General features: G+C 45.3%; 1 protein-coding gene across 1 annotated transcript; it reads right to left on the bottom strand.

Annotated features, from left to right (window-relative positions):
• Positions 1-2,309: 2,309 nt before the first annotated feature.
• On the bottom strand, positions 2,310-15,363 carry LOC138723520 (torsin-1A-interacting protein 1-like). Its single transcript, XM_069862663.1, has 6 exons — positions 15,022-15,363; positions 14,686-14,754; positions 9,837-9,956; positions 8,526-8,581; positions 6,079-6,142; positions 2,310-5,001 (listed from the first exon to the last, which is right to left on the bottom strand). The coding sequence occupies exons 1-6, from the start codon at positions 15,176-15,178 to the stop codon at positions 4,199-4,201; spliced, it is 1,269 nt and encodes a 422-aa protein (XP_069718764.1). The 5' UTR covers positions 15,179-15,363; the 3' UTR covers positions 2,310-4,198.
• Positions 15,364-16,119: the final 756 nt, after the last annotated feature.

The raw sequence follows: 16,119 nt of genomic DNA, 5'->3' as shown, positions 1-16,119 counted from the left end.
GAGCCACAGCTGAGAGAACTGAACACACTCCAGTTTGATGAACTGTTCACTGAACTGCAAAGCAACTGAGATAACCAGAGGAAGCACTGCCCAAGGACTTGAAATGGTGGATGGAGACACAAAGTGAGTTAAAAGTAAAGATCCACACTCTCATCTTACACTAACTTGGTTATTGCAGCTTTAAGAGAGAGGTTTGAAAAGTTTTCCACTCCATACAACTCCTGCACACCCCTTCTAAAATTAGAAATGGGCAGCTGGTTATTACAGCTGAAAGAGCAGCTCGAGCCCTCTAGACTCCCTCCCCACTTCCCTTGACTGACTGGCTCCCCAGAGCCATGAGGAATTTGGGGAAGGGTGCTTCCACCTGTTGGACGTGGAATGAGGTTGTCCAGGCGTTCAATTATAAATCCAACTGTCAGGAGCTGACAATAAGGCAGGACACAGGACAGCTGTGAGGACTGCAGGAACAAAACACCCCACCTTCTTTCAGTGCCTGAAAAATTGTTCTCTGCAATATTTGGACTTATAAAATGGATCACTTCAGATCTGTTCTCATGGTTTTCCAGCTGTGCTAGAGGGTCGTAGCACAGAATCTGCCAAGTTCTTCATGCACCCCTCCAAAAACTAGATTCTTTTTTTCCCTAATAGTGTACACTGGTGCTTATAACCTGAACAGCAAATACTTCTATGCCTGAGCTCACCTTGCCTTCTGCATTGTTTGAGCTGATTATTAGTTTATAACATTATTCAAAAGAAGTGTATGAAAACCATGACTTTTTTTTTTAATATGTGGAAAACGAACAAATGCTTTTATTTGTGTGAAAGCGGGGGGAAAAATAGTCCTTTTGATAAACCTGCTTAGCATGCTCAAAACTGCACTGCTCAGCACAAGGCGACTCGGAGCAGGGTGCAAGAGACAAGGTAACAACAGACAGGGGCGTGCATTGTTCTGGGTCCCTTTGATAACATCCAGGGCAGAAGGCAATCTGGGTATTGCCATCCTCCAGGTGCTGAAAGGCATCAGCAGGAGTAGCAGACAAGGGGCCACACTCAACCCTCCACCCACGCCGGCCCCTCGGAGGACGCTTTCACCAGCCACGGGCACCCATCTGCTTATAACCCAAGGAGAAGTTTGGCACCATCCAGTTTGCAGAGTACCAGGGATTTCATTTGCAAATTGCTGTGTAGCTGGTTCTGCTCAAAGTCTGTATGCTACAAGCCTGCAGAGCAAGAAACATCCCCTGCCCAGTCCCAAGGCCAGACCTGGCATCTTTGCTCTCTGTAAGCACGTTTTTGCTGTCACAGACTATTTAATTTGCTGAGCTGCTAACAGTTACGGAGAGTTTGACTTCAGCAGTGAGATTTTTCTAGAAGAAGCCAAAGTCTTTTACTGTTTGGAAAACATCAAATGGCTACATTTGCTGCAGGCAATGGAGTAATTATAGGAGGATAGTAATCAGCTGCCTGCAAGTGACACAGACATTACTTTTCACCACTGGCTGAGGAGATGTTCCCTAACAAGATCTGCATTAAGTACCTGTGGATATTTTATGAGAGCCTTTTAAGGCCAAAGCCACAAACAGCTACAAAAAGGACCTACAGCTTCAAGAGCAGGAAGGATCTTTTAATCCTGAGCCTTCCCCGTCCTCCAGAAGGGGCTACTGTGTACAGCATCTTGCTTTTGATATATTTTTCCAGAATAAGCAGTGCACCATTTATTTGGAAATACACCTCGCTTTCCCTATAGTTAACAAAATAAAATGTGGTTCTCCTCTGTCTGGCACAACATTAAGTAGAACGTTAAGTATTTTCCAGGCACCTTCCTGCATGGTCTTGAAACGGGAATATAGCTCTTAAATACTCCATAATCCGGTGGGGGGGGAGCAGTTTTAGAAACAGAAAATAACTGGGATCACATATGTTTTATTTGTAAAAGAGCAAGGAGTTTCCTGCCTTCATGTTGTAACTTATGTCTTGTTTTCTGTGGTTGCCAATTCTGCTAAGTATCTACTTTTTTTCCTAAGCTAGTTTTCAGTAAGACTGTCCTTCCAGACAGTTCACAGTGCGCTAGTTTGCAACAGCAGAGGTACAGGACACGCAGTGAGGAGTGGAACAGGAGTGAAGTCATCCCTTCTGTCAGCTGCTGACTCTTGTATCAGACTAATGAAACAAGTGAACCATACCTTATCATTAGTTCCAGCTGAAATCAGAACTGAGGAATGAACACCAAGGAAAAGACAATTCAGAGCTGTTACAATTTCCTGAGTTGTGCCCCGTTAGAGAAAATCCCCCATATTGCCAAATATATGCATCTCCAACCCAGCCCACTCGAGCTTCTTAGAAGTTCTACAGTTTAGAAAAGGTTGTATTTTAGGCATCTTTATTTGGTCAAAAGTAAAAGGAACAAATCTTAAACATGTAAAAAAAAGAAGTTTGACCACTTAAAATCCAATGAGCAAATCTTAAAACAGCTTATAAAACAAACAAGTAAATTTAGTTTTAATGATTACTAAAATAGTTTACATAATATACAGATAGGCTATCGGGACACTCGGAAATAAGTCACAGTTCTTTTTTGTTAAAAACCACTTGTCCAGTGAAATGTTCAAAATGTAAATGCCTTCTTTTCCTTCCCAAGCTAATCTTAAACATCCAGAACAGCAGCACTTCCATGTCTTTTTACTGTTTATATTTCTTCCTATTAAAATAAAGCCCTCTCCGTGGCTGGCTGAGTGGTTACAATAAATCCACCTCTTGTTTAAGTGATCACAGCTCTGTCTCTCTCAAACTCTGTTCTTTTACATGCCTAAGGTGATTTTGGTCAGTTCCCTGTAACACCTCAAACCTTAGTTTGCACTAAGAAGCCAGAAGATCCAGCACCACAAGAGATTTTCCTGGTTAAGGACTTTTTGCAACAAGACAGCTCAAGGGGCTTGTGCATAAAGGATGGGCCCAAGAGCCACTAATCTCTCAGCTGTTACAGGAAAACATCCTATTAATTTGAGAGCAGTCTTCACACATTCCTTCAGAGTCCATAAAATGAAACGCACAGGGACCAATAGTTCTAGAGCAGACACTAACAGGCATAACATGGAAGTGCTGCAATTCTCTTATGTTTACACAAAATACTTGCAACAGAAACAAGTACACGTATTTAGTCTGGTGTGAGGAATTCTCTGCATGAAACACTAAATTGTGTTTTAAAAACATGCATTGCCAACCTGTTCTTCACTAGAAGCTTATACAGCAAGCAGCCGGCTATGCACAGACACATGAAGAATGGTTATTTTTCTAGGATACCAAGTACCACAAATAAATAAACTCTCTTGATGCAAAAATAATCATCTTATTAAAAAGAGAAATAATCTATGTCTTTCTCAACTTTTGATAGGAAAGAAGATGCAACAAGTCTTTAGTACACACACACGGCTGACATCATTTCCCCGCAAATCTTAAGATTTGCAGAACTTTGACAAAAGAGCAAAGAATTCCTGGAAGCAGCAAGGCAGAGAGGTGCTGAGGGATTATTTAACTGACGTCAGTGCTACAAACGTCAAGCAATCCTTCATACCTCAGCCAGAGCTGCTTGGGGCAGGCTCATTTGAGAAAGAAATGCCTGCTGAACAGTTCCCTGCAAATCAGAAATCTTTCAAGCAATTTTGCTATTTCTAGAAGTCGTCAGAGACAGCCAACAACTGCGTTGTGATCAAACAGAACAAGAAAAATCTTGTGCTTAGGCTCACATTGCTTTATCATCATTTTCAGTTTATGCTTTTTCTTAGGTTAGAAGAAAAGTAAGCAATTCTGGCAGATGAAGGGGGTGATGTTTTTGCATCCTACTACCTTGTCAAACACGATACCAGCTTTATACACCACCAGAACAGGACCTCAAAGCCAACAGTGCACCAAGACAGCTTGAGCGGTTCTGCACTAGGAGACACTTACTTTCAGGTGCAGGACCAAGCCTGAATGAGTCATTGAACTTACCAACAACCAGCAAGTTCCTGGCTTACATTCTGCAGTTGATTTGGAGAAGCCCTAGTTGCTTTAGCAGAAAACCTGCCAGCTGGCGGAATTTCTTTGCACAGAAGAGGCTGTATGGTGCCCGAGCTCAGCAGCCGCAGAGAGTTCTTCCCTGTTCAGCCATTGCAATGCACATTTTCTGTCTTCCTCCCTTCCCAAATCCTCTCCAGTAACTTTATGTGCAGCCCTCTACAGGGAGGCCTTTTTCAGGCCAAACAGGCAACACAAGATGAGATATACGGCTCCACAGTCCACTCAGTTTATCTGTGTCCATGCTATTATAAGAACCAGGAACATCTGAACTGGTAAACTTTGCCCAGAGGAAATCCCGGACTTTCTCCTCAACTTCTTTCGAAGTGAGGCTCTTTCTCAGCGACTCCTCATCCAGGAGGACTGTCAGCAGGAGAGCCACATCCTTAAATGCTGCATTTTCATGGTCACAGTACTTGTAAAAGATTAAGGTGGAGCTGGCAGGCAGTAACTCAAATCGATGCACCACTGCTACCTTCTTGCCTGCTGTGAACCCAGAGCTGAGCTCATCGTCTACCTCCAACTTGACAATGTCACTATCCAGTATGGCTTTGTCTGCCCCATTTATTTTGATTGTAGTAGCATTTTGGGAGAGGGCAAAAGCATCGGCAATCTCGTTACTTAGGCACCTCAGTGCTTTCTCAGCTTCTTGGCCAGCTGTGAACAGTAGGATGGCCGGCTCTGTACGCAGATGGGAGTCATTAAGATGTTTCTCAAGGAACTTGTGGGTTTTTTTCCACAGACTGTCATCCTGACTTTGGTAAGTATCTTCTAGCTTCTTCATCCGTGCCCGAAACGCCTGCAGAATTTGAGTGTCTCTGCTTGACAAAGTTGCATCCAGAAGACTTGTTATTCCACCCCTCCACCAGACACAAACCGATACAATAATGACCAGAAACGCTACCGAAGTCCATATCTTGGAAGATCCACTTTGCGACTCCCCATCATCTATAGAAAGGAGGAGCAAACAGAAAGAAAACAAATGTTTTAGTAGGAATCAACAAGAAATCAACAAATGAGAGGAAAATAAGAGGAAACAGTAGAAGTCAATTTCTTCATCCCACTCTCAAGCTACTGGTACAGTAGTTGAACAGCATAAAGAAGATGTTCTAGTTACAAGAAAAAAACCCAAACCTTTGAACTTCTTTTGCAACTCGGTGAAGTGACAACATTAAAAAAAAGGATATTTTTACACATTTCCAGACTAAAAAATTGGACACTCTTCTGAAAAAGGAGTTATTCTGAAAGTTCATCAATACTCCACTCTATTTAATTAAACCCTAAGAGCTTAAAATGGTTCTGATAAAGACCAGCTTTTTCTCCCTCTACATTTAGGCTCAGCAGAAAAAGGCCTATGCAAAATCTAGCACCACCAGAACGGTTTCTGTGTTGTTTCTCTGCTCTATCGCCACAAGGATAAAAACAGTTTCTACAGCTGTATGTGCATCTCAAACACTGGTGATCAACAATACCAGAAAATTCCTGTGGTCTTTGGATCAGTCAGCTTCACAAAGAGTACACAGAGCAAACAGTGCACGCGAAGCATACAGAATATCAGATATTTTGATTTGGGTTTGTATTTGAACAGTTAAATTATCACTTCTTTGACCTACTACAAGTATAAGGCACGATTCTGTTCCCAGTAAAATTAGTGGTAAAATATGCCAACCTCCCTGAAAACCGGAAAGAACAGCACACCTTATGCTACTTCTATTTATCTTAACTTTTATCAGGACAGTAAGGCATCAACTGTTAAATAAGAACACCACTAGGCCTGCCTCAGTTTTAATCTGGCAGCCAATCTTGCAAACACAGATGGAAGACCTTAAATTCAGGTGGAAATATTACCTATTATACAAGAACTTTTCCCTAGTGCTGAAAACACACGCCTTAGCAAACAAGTCATCTGTTTTAGCAAGGACCCTCATTTTAACATCCACTACCAGGAAATCTAGAACTTGCACAGGCATGAAAATGGTTAAACGTAACACACACGTGCAATAGAAGTGAAAGCAGAAGTCTTACTTTTGGCCAAAGACTGTGACTGCTTCCCCACACTGGGCTGATCTTGAAATCTACTTCTGCCTGTTGAGAGATTAAGAAAGAAACATTAGAAAAATACTAAGACAATAATTATAACCCATCTTCCAGTGGGGTGCTTAGCAGGGAGTTGAAATCAAACTGCATTCTTTTCATCAAAAAGATGTCCTTATTTATGCTTTTACATACAAAATTCTACGAAGCTCACAGGAGGGTTAACAAAGCATCCTTGCCAGGCACCTTGTTGAGGCAAACAAAGTCTTGCTAAGTCAGAGCAAAGGTGAGGCTGGGACCTCATCCTGGGCTGGGCTGTATCTAGGATCGGGCTTTCTGCTGTTAACCAACTCTTTACCGATGTTCTTTGCAAGACGTCACTTCTTAAGCTGCCTTGAAAATCTGGCACAAAAAACACAAGTCCCCAACCCATCACAAATCACCCTTGAGGGCTTTTAACTCTTGGAAAGTCACACAAATAGAAAGGAAGCATTTTGAGCACAAGACAACAAAATGGCAGAGACTTAACAACCTCTTATTCTCTCCCACCTCCTGATTAAGTTCCCTGATTTTGCTCAAGAATTTGAGGGACATGAAACACGGAAGCTCAATTAACACACATATCAGAAAAGCAACACATTGCAAGATATAACGAGCGAGAGCAAAGTGGTATATTAAAGGCATAATCTCATATCCCCTGTCTCTACAGCTTGGCCTGCTTCATCAGCAGTTGGTTTCTTGGGAGGACTTGTGCTTTCAAAGCAAAATACAAGCTTTCAACTTCAAAATATACTTTTGGTCTATTTATAAATGGGCTCAGACAGCAAAGTACAAGAGACACTAACCACAGAAGAGTGTTACAAACAACTTTCCCAAGAGATCAGTATGCATATATGCAGTGCAATTACTGGTCAGCATTTTTTCTGCATTTAGCCAGTTAATTAAAAAGACAGGAGAATTTCTGGCTCCTGGGGAACAACAGCAACTGGTTCAAAGCTCATTATTAGTACATAGTCAAGTCAGGATACTGTCAATGGCACTATTGAGAATAAACTGAACAAGCAAACCACGCAGTAGTTATTTCAGGAACACTAACATAAATTCTATAACCTTATTTCTGTATGAACGCAATCACGGAAGGTGCTAAAAGCAGCTTGGGTTTAAGCCGGAGCTTAAGTGGCTTAACGAGCTACGCTATCCTGTAATTTCAACCCCCGGCCCCGACACGGCACAGACACGGAGCTGGTAAATGGCTAAGCTTATTGAAGCTTTCTTGTAGTTAACAGATCAAAATCACTTAAATTCTGAAATATTTTACAATGTAGCCCTGTTTGCAGAGACTTGGTTTCATATTTATGAGATAGTGGTGATTTGTACCCTACAGGAAAAAATATTTCAATAAACAGGCTAAAACTGGATCTCATCCTATCTAAGGACTTTGCCTTTTCTACGACACAATTTGCACAAAGGCAAAGCAAATTATTTGTTTTGCCTATCTCAAAAGTCATAACTTCTGCAGACACCTTAGAACTTTCAGAGTTTGAAGTGATTTTCCGAAGTTCTTCACACAACGCACAACCGGTCACTCCTGCACCTCTAGCACAGGAAAGAAAAAGAACCAGACTAGCGAGAACTCCCAGCATCAATTCATTTTTCAAAGGTGTTTTACAGATGCACAACCACCACAAAACAAGCTTCTCTTCTGGAAGGCACAGTGGGTTTCAAAAACAAGCCCCAAACACCGCTCAGGTTCTCCAGAACGAATTCTGATTTGTTACAAGTAGTTTATTATATTTATTCAGAATAGAAACAGGCACTGGGACACTAGGAATAGAAAGAAAGCTACTAAAAACTCAGAACATTTTTTTTCCTTTCCTCTTCTTTCAAGTACCCTTCCAAGAGGAAAAAAAGCCCGAAACAACAAATTTACAAAAACAACTAAAGACAAAAACCAGAAACAGAAGGATTTCGTCATTAATGAACAGACTGGAGTTTGCCAGCAGAGAAAAATGCTGGAGCACACGGCAACCAATTCAATCCTAGCAGACCACCATTACTCAGGGAAAGGCCAGAAGGAAAGGTGATGAGTACAAACCAACCTAACTCTGACTGCCGTCAAAAGGTGAAAGCTTTGTTCCCTCCCTAGTACATGCTCCGCACTTAGATTGTCCCCCAAATCAAATCCATTTCCTAACCCAGCCAAAAAAGGAAATTAAAAGAAAAAGTGGGTCATTTTCTGTGGTCAGCAAGCTGAATAACCTCACAGAAGGGCTCCGACTCTGGGATGTGCTGCCTTCTCCAGCTTCCATTTACATCTGCCTCTTGGGAGCTTTTCCACCTTCCCAGAGTATCCCAGGGCACAGGAAAGAAAAACCCATAAAAATTCCATACTTTTCAATTTATTACAGGGAAAGACTAGGTATCTACTTAGACTTACTCTGTGATGTTGTTGAGTGTTGCTCTCTATTTTTCTCAGAGAAGTCAGCTTTTCTTTCTGAAACCAAAGCACAAACGAAAGAACCTGGTTATCACATCAAAGATCAGAATCAGACAGACAAGCTGTACACGCTTCTAGGTCTTCCTGTGAAATCTTCAAGGGAATATGCTGCACTGAAGAACCAAGCCTGTGCCATAGGACAGCATCTCGAGCCCCTCTGTAGATGGAGAAAGAGACTATTACATGATAAAGGTCTGAATTTGGGCTTTCACCATGCTTGCCCCAGTACGACACCACATCACCCTTCCTATTTCTTTAAAAAGTAATGGTGCAATAGCAATAAACGCAAAGGATGGGAAATCAGCAGCGTTGACTGCTAATGGAGGGTACCAGATTTGTCGCTTCCGACTCCAAAACTATTCAGCAGGAGGGAAACCTCAAGATAGCGTAAAGCTCCCACCTCGACAACATTGCTATCGGATCGAGAGGAATCCAGCAAACATGGGCATGTTCTTAGCTGCCAGAGCAGAATGCCTGGGGAACAGCAGGCTGACACAGACGTGTTCTGGTGTACATCTCAGCTATCTGGCTGATGTCTGTATTTTGTCAGCCTGCACTCACTTTTTGTGCTTTCCCATAAACACTGTGTGATTTGGACCATTACTGACTGAGTGAATGCAAGCTGCTACCTCACTACCAGCTACCAGCTCTCCTACCCCCCTCCTCCCTCCACAGCAGATCTATTCAGATATATTTAAACCACCTGTACTAACATCGTTACCTTCTGCTGGGCTAAAAAGTATCCCATATTTTCTTCCTCACTGTATTTCCCCATCAGTAACACACAGAAAAATCTGAGCAATGAACAGAAAAAGTGCTCCTTCACTTTGAAATAGCTTGGAATAGCCAGCTTCTCCCTACTTAAGTCACAAGTAACTCATCTTTTTAGAAGACAAACAGTTTTGTTTTGTCTGAGGCAACTGAAAATCCATCCTTATAACAGTTTTTGAAGCAGGTATGGTATTACTCCTCTTTTTTTGGTTTGCTTTTCAAAAAATTTACCTAAAATCACACTTTCTTGAACTTGAAGGTTTTACAGCCCAGCAGCTGACTGCCATACCACAGCCAGTTTTAATTTGACTCATGGGCAGGAGCAAACCTAGAAATTTTTTTTGTTTGAACTCCTTCACCCATTCAGATTTCAACTCAACAACTCCCCCTTTTGTCACAGAACTAGAAGAACATTATTTTAGCACATTTAAGCAGTCATCTGCTGCACTAGAAAAGGTACCGATAAAACTCTTATAATTACCTTTTAACGAGGTATAAGCATTTGGTTGACGCCCTACTGGTTTCTCGGGTTCGTTACTGTCATAAACCTTTGCTTTTTCCTTTATGGGACTCTCTTGAAGAGAAGAAATTGAAGAACTGCCTGTCAGGGGGCAAAAAACCAAAAACAAAACAGCAAGAGAATTGGTACAGGTGCAGTATCATTTGTGTTTGTAACATTACAAAACAGAAGGACAAAGACACAGTTTCAGAACTTACCCGATCTAAATCAGTGATTTTCAAGTTGTGATCTCCCAACAGTTACTTTCTTAAAAACTAACCAAAAGCAATTGAGATTTGAAAACCTTATGATGAATTTGGGTTCACTACAAATATACATCACCACACACTTTATTTTTATTTCTTTTCAGGAGTCCTTGGCTTAAAACCACTTGAAAAAAACCCAGACATCAAGGCACCAAACGCTAAAAACCAAGAAATGCCTTGCACTTTTAAGGGGTTCAGTGTAAACAAGTAAATACTTAAGCATAACAGTAAAGAATTTTTCCCACAGCTTTAGGCACACAACTTAGTAATTGTGCTATCTTGTACAGCGTTAGGAAGTGGAAAAGAGGCTCCGTATTTGCTTCTCTAAGTCCTCTTTTTACATAGTCCAAGCTATCCCTTAGTTGGGTCTCTTCCTCTCATTAACCTGAAAGGTAATCTAAGGCCCCTATGCTCCTAACTTAATTCCCTCAGGTAGCTGGGAGGAATCTAAACCACCCCCACTAGGTTGTTTGCCAAATTACAGAGCCATTCAGATGCTGAAACTCAGCTAAGTTAATGTTACTAACTAGCAAGATTAAAGCTCTGCACGGTGACAGGAGTCACAGAGCAAAGGTCAGGGTGGAAAACCAGTCAAAAGCAGAACACCAGAAGAGGTCCGAAAGGATAAAAGTGCAACCACACCAGCCTAAATGTGATTCTAGGAGGGGGAAAAAAAGCCCTCAGGTATGGAATGAAAGCTGTAGCACAGCTGTGGAACAGACACCATGACACAGCGACCAAGCTGAGGGGCAGAAGCAGAGGAACCAGCAAAGGGAGGAATACAATCTGTAACAAGTTTTCTCTGCAACATTCACACTTTCATTCTTTGAACAGCACTGAGCTCTCCCAGGGTTTAATTTGTTTCTATAGCTCTTTTACCCCAGGCCAAGGGAAATATACAGCTTGCCACCTAGTGTTTACTTATTTATTTTAAAAAAAAAGACAACAGCCTTTTTCTAGCACGTTCTGGCAGCTCTAGCATGCCAACATAATTTAAGTATGCAAAGGAGGGGAAGAAACCCAAACCACAAACAAGGGAGAAAACTCTAAGAGAACTTTAAGCTGAAATATTAAGTCAGAGATACAACAGTATTTTCACAGAGCGAGTAGGATACTATATTTTGAAAATAATCTTAAAAAGCTGCTAAGTGATGTATTTCCCATGAAGCTAAGGATGAAGATACCCACCAAACTAACTGATCTCCAGGAACACCAAAAACATACCATAATATTTCACTACGCACTAAAGTTTTGCAAGGAAAATCTCACTAGCAGAAGGCTGGTAATCACAAGACCAGAAAGATCTATTAGTCTAAAAAGGGCTACTCGTGTAGTCCATACTCTATAATTCCTCTCCCCTATTTTGCATCAATCAGTATTTTATGTCTCTCAGAGTGTTCTTAAAGGTTGTTGCAAAAAGGGAAGAGTTGAATACACACAACTTCATTTCTGTAATGAGGACAGCTTGTGAATCAGACCTCTGTGACAGTGGGTACCACCAACAGGAAGGGCATTAACACAAGGAGGCTGGCATCCCCTACAGAGAAAAGCAAGCGCCCCTTTATCAAGTTTAACTTTCCTAGAAATAGATACAAATATAAAATCCAATCCAGATGTGCCTGTTCTTTCCTCACAAGGTTGTAAGCCTCCTACCCAAAGGATCATTCCTGCCTTCCAGGCAGCTGGGGAGGGTCTTCCAATCCACCTTAAATCTGCTTCCCACTCACCCACCAAGAGCAATGATCTTACTATCCCCATCTCGCACACCAGTTTAATCAAAGCAATTAGAAATCTGCGAGTTCACAAACTACAGGTTTATAAACGAATATGAAACCACTAGTTTAACATAGCAGAACTTGTTAAGTCTAGCACATATCCATCCTCATGGGTTCAATCCTTTTCACAAGAGATAAGCCTGCAACACACTTGATGCCGTGTTCCACAGCAGCTACAGGCAGCACAAACTCCCACCTAGCACCTGCTTTTAATTCATACAGTCATACCCTCTACTTACATATTCTAAGACACCTTCAGCGGAGATTGCTAGCGTATATCTTTAGCTCGTTGATCTAGAAGATGCCTGGTTTGAGGCAGGGTTTGTAGGTCCTTGAAGCTTTTTAGCTCCAGGAGCAAGTTTCCTAATCTATATATAAAACCTTTAAGCACAAGCCAGAAACCAGTTTTTCAAGCTGTGGTTTTGCTTCCATTCCGCTCTCAAGGGAGCACGACAATTACATCCTTATAAAAACCCACCCTGCTTGCCCTGCTGCCTCACTGGCCCTGCACTCCCCTGAACACCGCAGGAAAAGCCAATGCTGTACAGCTACAGGAGGGAGGACTGAGGGGGGAATTACTCCTTCACCTCTGTATAAAGCATTTGGGTCTCTTAACACCACACTTCTATGCCGGTTGTGACTACAATTAAATGCCACTCAATAAAATACCACTCACTTAAATACCTTTTAAGAGCTCAGGGTGGTGTGGGGAGGGCTTCATTTTTAGAGATGCCTATATTAATAAAAACCACTCAGCTCCACCTACTGAAGCAGCCCAGCCACATTTAAAATACCAAGCATTTTAGCGCCCTGTTAGCCATCACACAGGAGTAACAGCTTCCCACAGTTTTTTTCCACAGGTAAATCTTTGTACTTTCCCACAGAAATGCTCATCACCTTTCTCTTCCCCCATCAAGACAAGATTTTTCCTGGAAATTCTGCTTCGGAAGCATGACACTGGCAGCCCTCCTCAATGGCAGCGCCACATCCTTAAGGCCACACGCTGCAGCTGTAACAAGAGCTTGGTGACAGCCTTGTCGCAAGGTACGGACGGGAATGGAGAATAGTCTCAGGCCACAAATTGCCACATCTTTTCAGAATAATGCATACGGTCCAACTCAAAATAGACCAACAGACTAAAAGGGAAGGAAATACAATTTGCTTGCAGTTTTGTCATGGAGTGGCAGGCTAAGCCATGTGACTGACTTACACAAAGTTAGCAACTCTCTCGAGTTTTGAGAGGGACATAGTTTTCATGAGCTAAAGCAAGAAGGTGTCAGAGACAACAGAACAGCTTGTCCAGCCCTGTGTCCAAGAGCAAGTACCAATGACTGCTTGGAGATCCAGAAAAAAGGCAGTTACAAGCCTCCTTGGAAGCAACGTATAGAACAGTCTTACAGTGATCTGTTTCTGTAGCTCAAAGTACTTAATTTGACCTGAAGGTGTTCAAGGCCAGATTGGATGAAGCTTTGAGAAACCTGAGCCAGTGGGAGGTGCCCTTGCCCATTGCGGAGTGGATGGAACTGGTTGGGCTTTGAGCTCTCTTCCAACCCAAATCACTCCATGGTTCTATTATTTAAATCCAGCCTTTTAAAATCCAAGCACTGTTTGTAAAATCACTTGTTCTCCACTTCCATGCTGTGACAAAATATTGTTTCAAGTGATGCAGGAGGTCAACCAGCCACCTCAGGGCCTGGGCACGCTTTACATGTATGGATCCTTTTGGAAGGCAGGGCCCTTCACTACAACAAAGACATAATGAGCTGGAGCAGGTCCAGAGGAGGGCAACAAAGCTGCTGAAGGGGCTGGAAAACAAGCCTTGGGAGGCGCGGCAGAGGGACCTAGGGTTGTTTAGCCTGGAGAAAATGAGGCTGAGGGGAGACCTTATCACTGCCTACAACTCCCTGAAAGGAGGTTGTGACAAGGCGGGTGCTGGTCTCTTCTCCCAGGTGACAGGATGAGAGGAAATGGCCTCAAGTTGCACCAGGGCAGATTCGAACCGGACACTAGGAAAAATTTCTTCATTGTAAAGGTTCTCAGGCACTGGCAGAGGGTGCCCAGGGAGGTGGTTGAGTCTCCATCCCTGGAGGAGTTTAAACCATGGGTAGATGAAACCCTTGGGGATATGGTTTAGCAATGGACAGGTACGGTCGGGCTCTATGATCTCTGAGGCTTTTTCCATCCTAACCCTTCTATCCTATGAAGCACTCCTCTCTCAGATATTGAATAAAAACCACAATGGGATTTCCTCGCTGGCACACCAGACCCACAAGGCAGCTAACCTGGTGAGGGGGCTGGAGAGCAGGTCTTATGAAGAGCGGCTGAGAGAGCTGGGATTGTTTAGCCTGGAGGCTGAGGGGAGACCTCATTGCTCTCTCCAACTCCCTGAAAGGAGGTTGTGGAGAGGAGGGAGCTGGGCTCTTCTCCCAAGTGACAGGGGACAGGACGAGAGGGAATGGCCTCAAGCTCCACCAGGGGAGGTTTAGGCTGGACATTAGGAAAAAATTCTTCACAGAAAGGGTCATTGGGCACTGTCAGAGGCTGCCCAGGGAGGGGGTTGAGTCCCCTTCCCTGGAGGGGTTTAAGGCACGGGTGTACGAGGTGCTGAGGGACATGGGTTAGTGATTGATGGGAATGGTTGGACTCGATGATCTGGTGGGTCTCTTCTAACCTGGCTATTCTATGGTTCTATGATTCTATAACCCCCCCGGGAGCCCCATTCCCGGTGTGGGTGCGTTCCCGAGCCTCTGGAAGCAGCGAACGCAGCAGCCGCTCGGGCTCCAAACCCACCTGTGGCTCTGAACGCTCGGATCGGGGGTCGCGCCAAGGGGTCCGGCCTCCCGAAGTCAACTTCATCTTCTGCAACAAGAAACTGGTTAACGGGGACGCCGAGGCCGGGCAAACCCCCACCGGCCTCCCGGGAGCACCACCCGACCCTTCTGGACTCACTGGGCCGGGCCAGCGTTCCCAGTTTCCCTGTCCAGGAGCGCCCCCCCCCCCCCCCTATATAGCGCCCGCCTGCCTCACTTCGCGCCGCCCGCCCGCGCCGCCAACCACAAGATCCACTGCGCGCCCGCCCGCGCCGCCAACCACGAGACCCACTGCGCGCCCGCCCGCGCCGCTCACCCTGCGGCGCCCCTGCGGACTCAGGCTCTTCCTCCGCTTCCTGCGCTGCCGCCGCCGCCGCCGCCGCCGCCAACCGCGGGCTCTTCCGCCTGCGCTTCAGCTCGGTGGCGTCCGGCGGCGGCGGCGGCGGCGCCTGCCCATCGCTGCCCCCCACCATCGCGCCCGCCTCGCGGTGCTGCTGCTGCTACCGCCACAGGCCACGGCCGCCCGCGGGCTCCTCCGGGCGCCGCGCGGGACCGAAGCTGCCGCCTCGGCGCGGCGGGGGCGGCTCCGCGGGCCTCACTTCCCGCCGCGGGGCGGGACCAGCGCCCTCCGCTTCCGCCGCCGCCATGGTGCGGGTGGTGCCGCCGCGTCACGTGGTGCGGAGGGAATCACGTGATCCAGCGCCCGGTCCGCGGCGGGGGGGGGCGGGGTCGCCTCGGAGTCACGTGGGGCGGGCCCTGGGCTGTCATGGCGGCGGCTGGAAGGGGGTTTAATGAACTTGGGAGCGAGGGGAGCCCCGTGAGGAGCTGAGGAGGCAACTAGCGCCCTGTGAGGAGCCTGGTGACAGCGCCTCAGACCGCAGGGCGCCCCGACGCCTGCACAAGCGTTAGTACAGGGACTTACTGCATCTTGGCTTGTGTCAGAAACGGCGTGGCCAGCAGGTCCAGGGAGGTTCTTCTCCCTCTGGACTCGGCCCTGGTGAGACCGCTCCTCGAATCCTGTGTTCAGTTCTGGGCCCCTCGCCACAAGAAGGATGTTGAGGCTCTGGAGCGAGTCCAGAGAAGAGCAATGAAGCTGGGAAAGGGGCTGGAGAACAAGAGGAGCGGCTGAGAGAGCTGGGGGTGTTTATCCTGGAGAAGAGGAGGCTGAGGGGAGACCTCATTGCTCTCTCCAACTACCTGAAAGGAGGTTGTGGAGAGGAGGGAGCTGGGCTCTTCTCCCAAGGGACAGGGGACAGGACGAGAGGGAATGGCCTCAAGCTCCACCAGGGGAGGTTCAGGCTGGACATTAGGAAAAAATTTTCCCAGAAAGGGTCATTGGTCCCTGGCAGAGGCTGCCCAGGGAGGGGGTTGAGTCCCCTTCCCTGGAGGGGTTTAAGGGACGGGTGGATGAGGT

Source organism: Phaenicophaeus curvirostris, chromosome 8, assembly GCF_032191515.1.
Source record: "Phaenicophaeus curvirostris isolate KB17595 chromosome 8, BPBGC_Pcur_1.0, whole genome shotgun sequence".
In the NCBI taxonomy this organism is placed as follows: Eukaryota; Metazoa; Chordata; class Aves; order Cuculiformes; family Cuculidae; genus Phaenicophaeus; species Phaenicophaeus curvirostris.
Note: the sequence above shows the minus strand (reverse complement) of the source record. Positions and strands in the feature narration are given on the sequence as shown.

Bases quoted from the DNA above. Each gene is read 5' to 3' on its own strand.
- LOC138723520 (XM_069862663.1), bottom strand. From the start codon at position 15,178: ATGGTGGGGGGCAGCGATGGGCAGGCGCCGCCGCCGCCGCCGCCGGAC. The intron at 6,143-8,525 runs AGTAAGTCTAAG...CTTAATCTCTCA, and splicing joins AACACTCAACAACATCACAG to ACAGGCAGAAGTAGATTTCA. The intron at 5,002-6,078 runs GTAAGACTTCTG...TCCTTTCTATAG, and splicing joins GTCACAGTCTTTGGCCAAAA to ATGATGGGGAGTCGCAAAGT.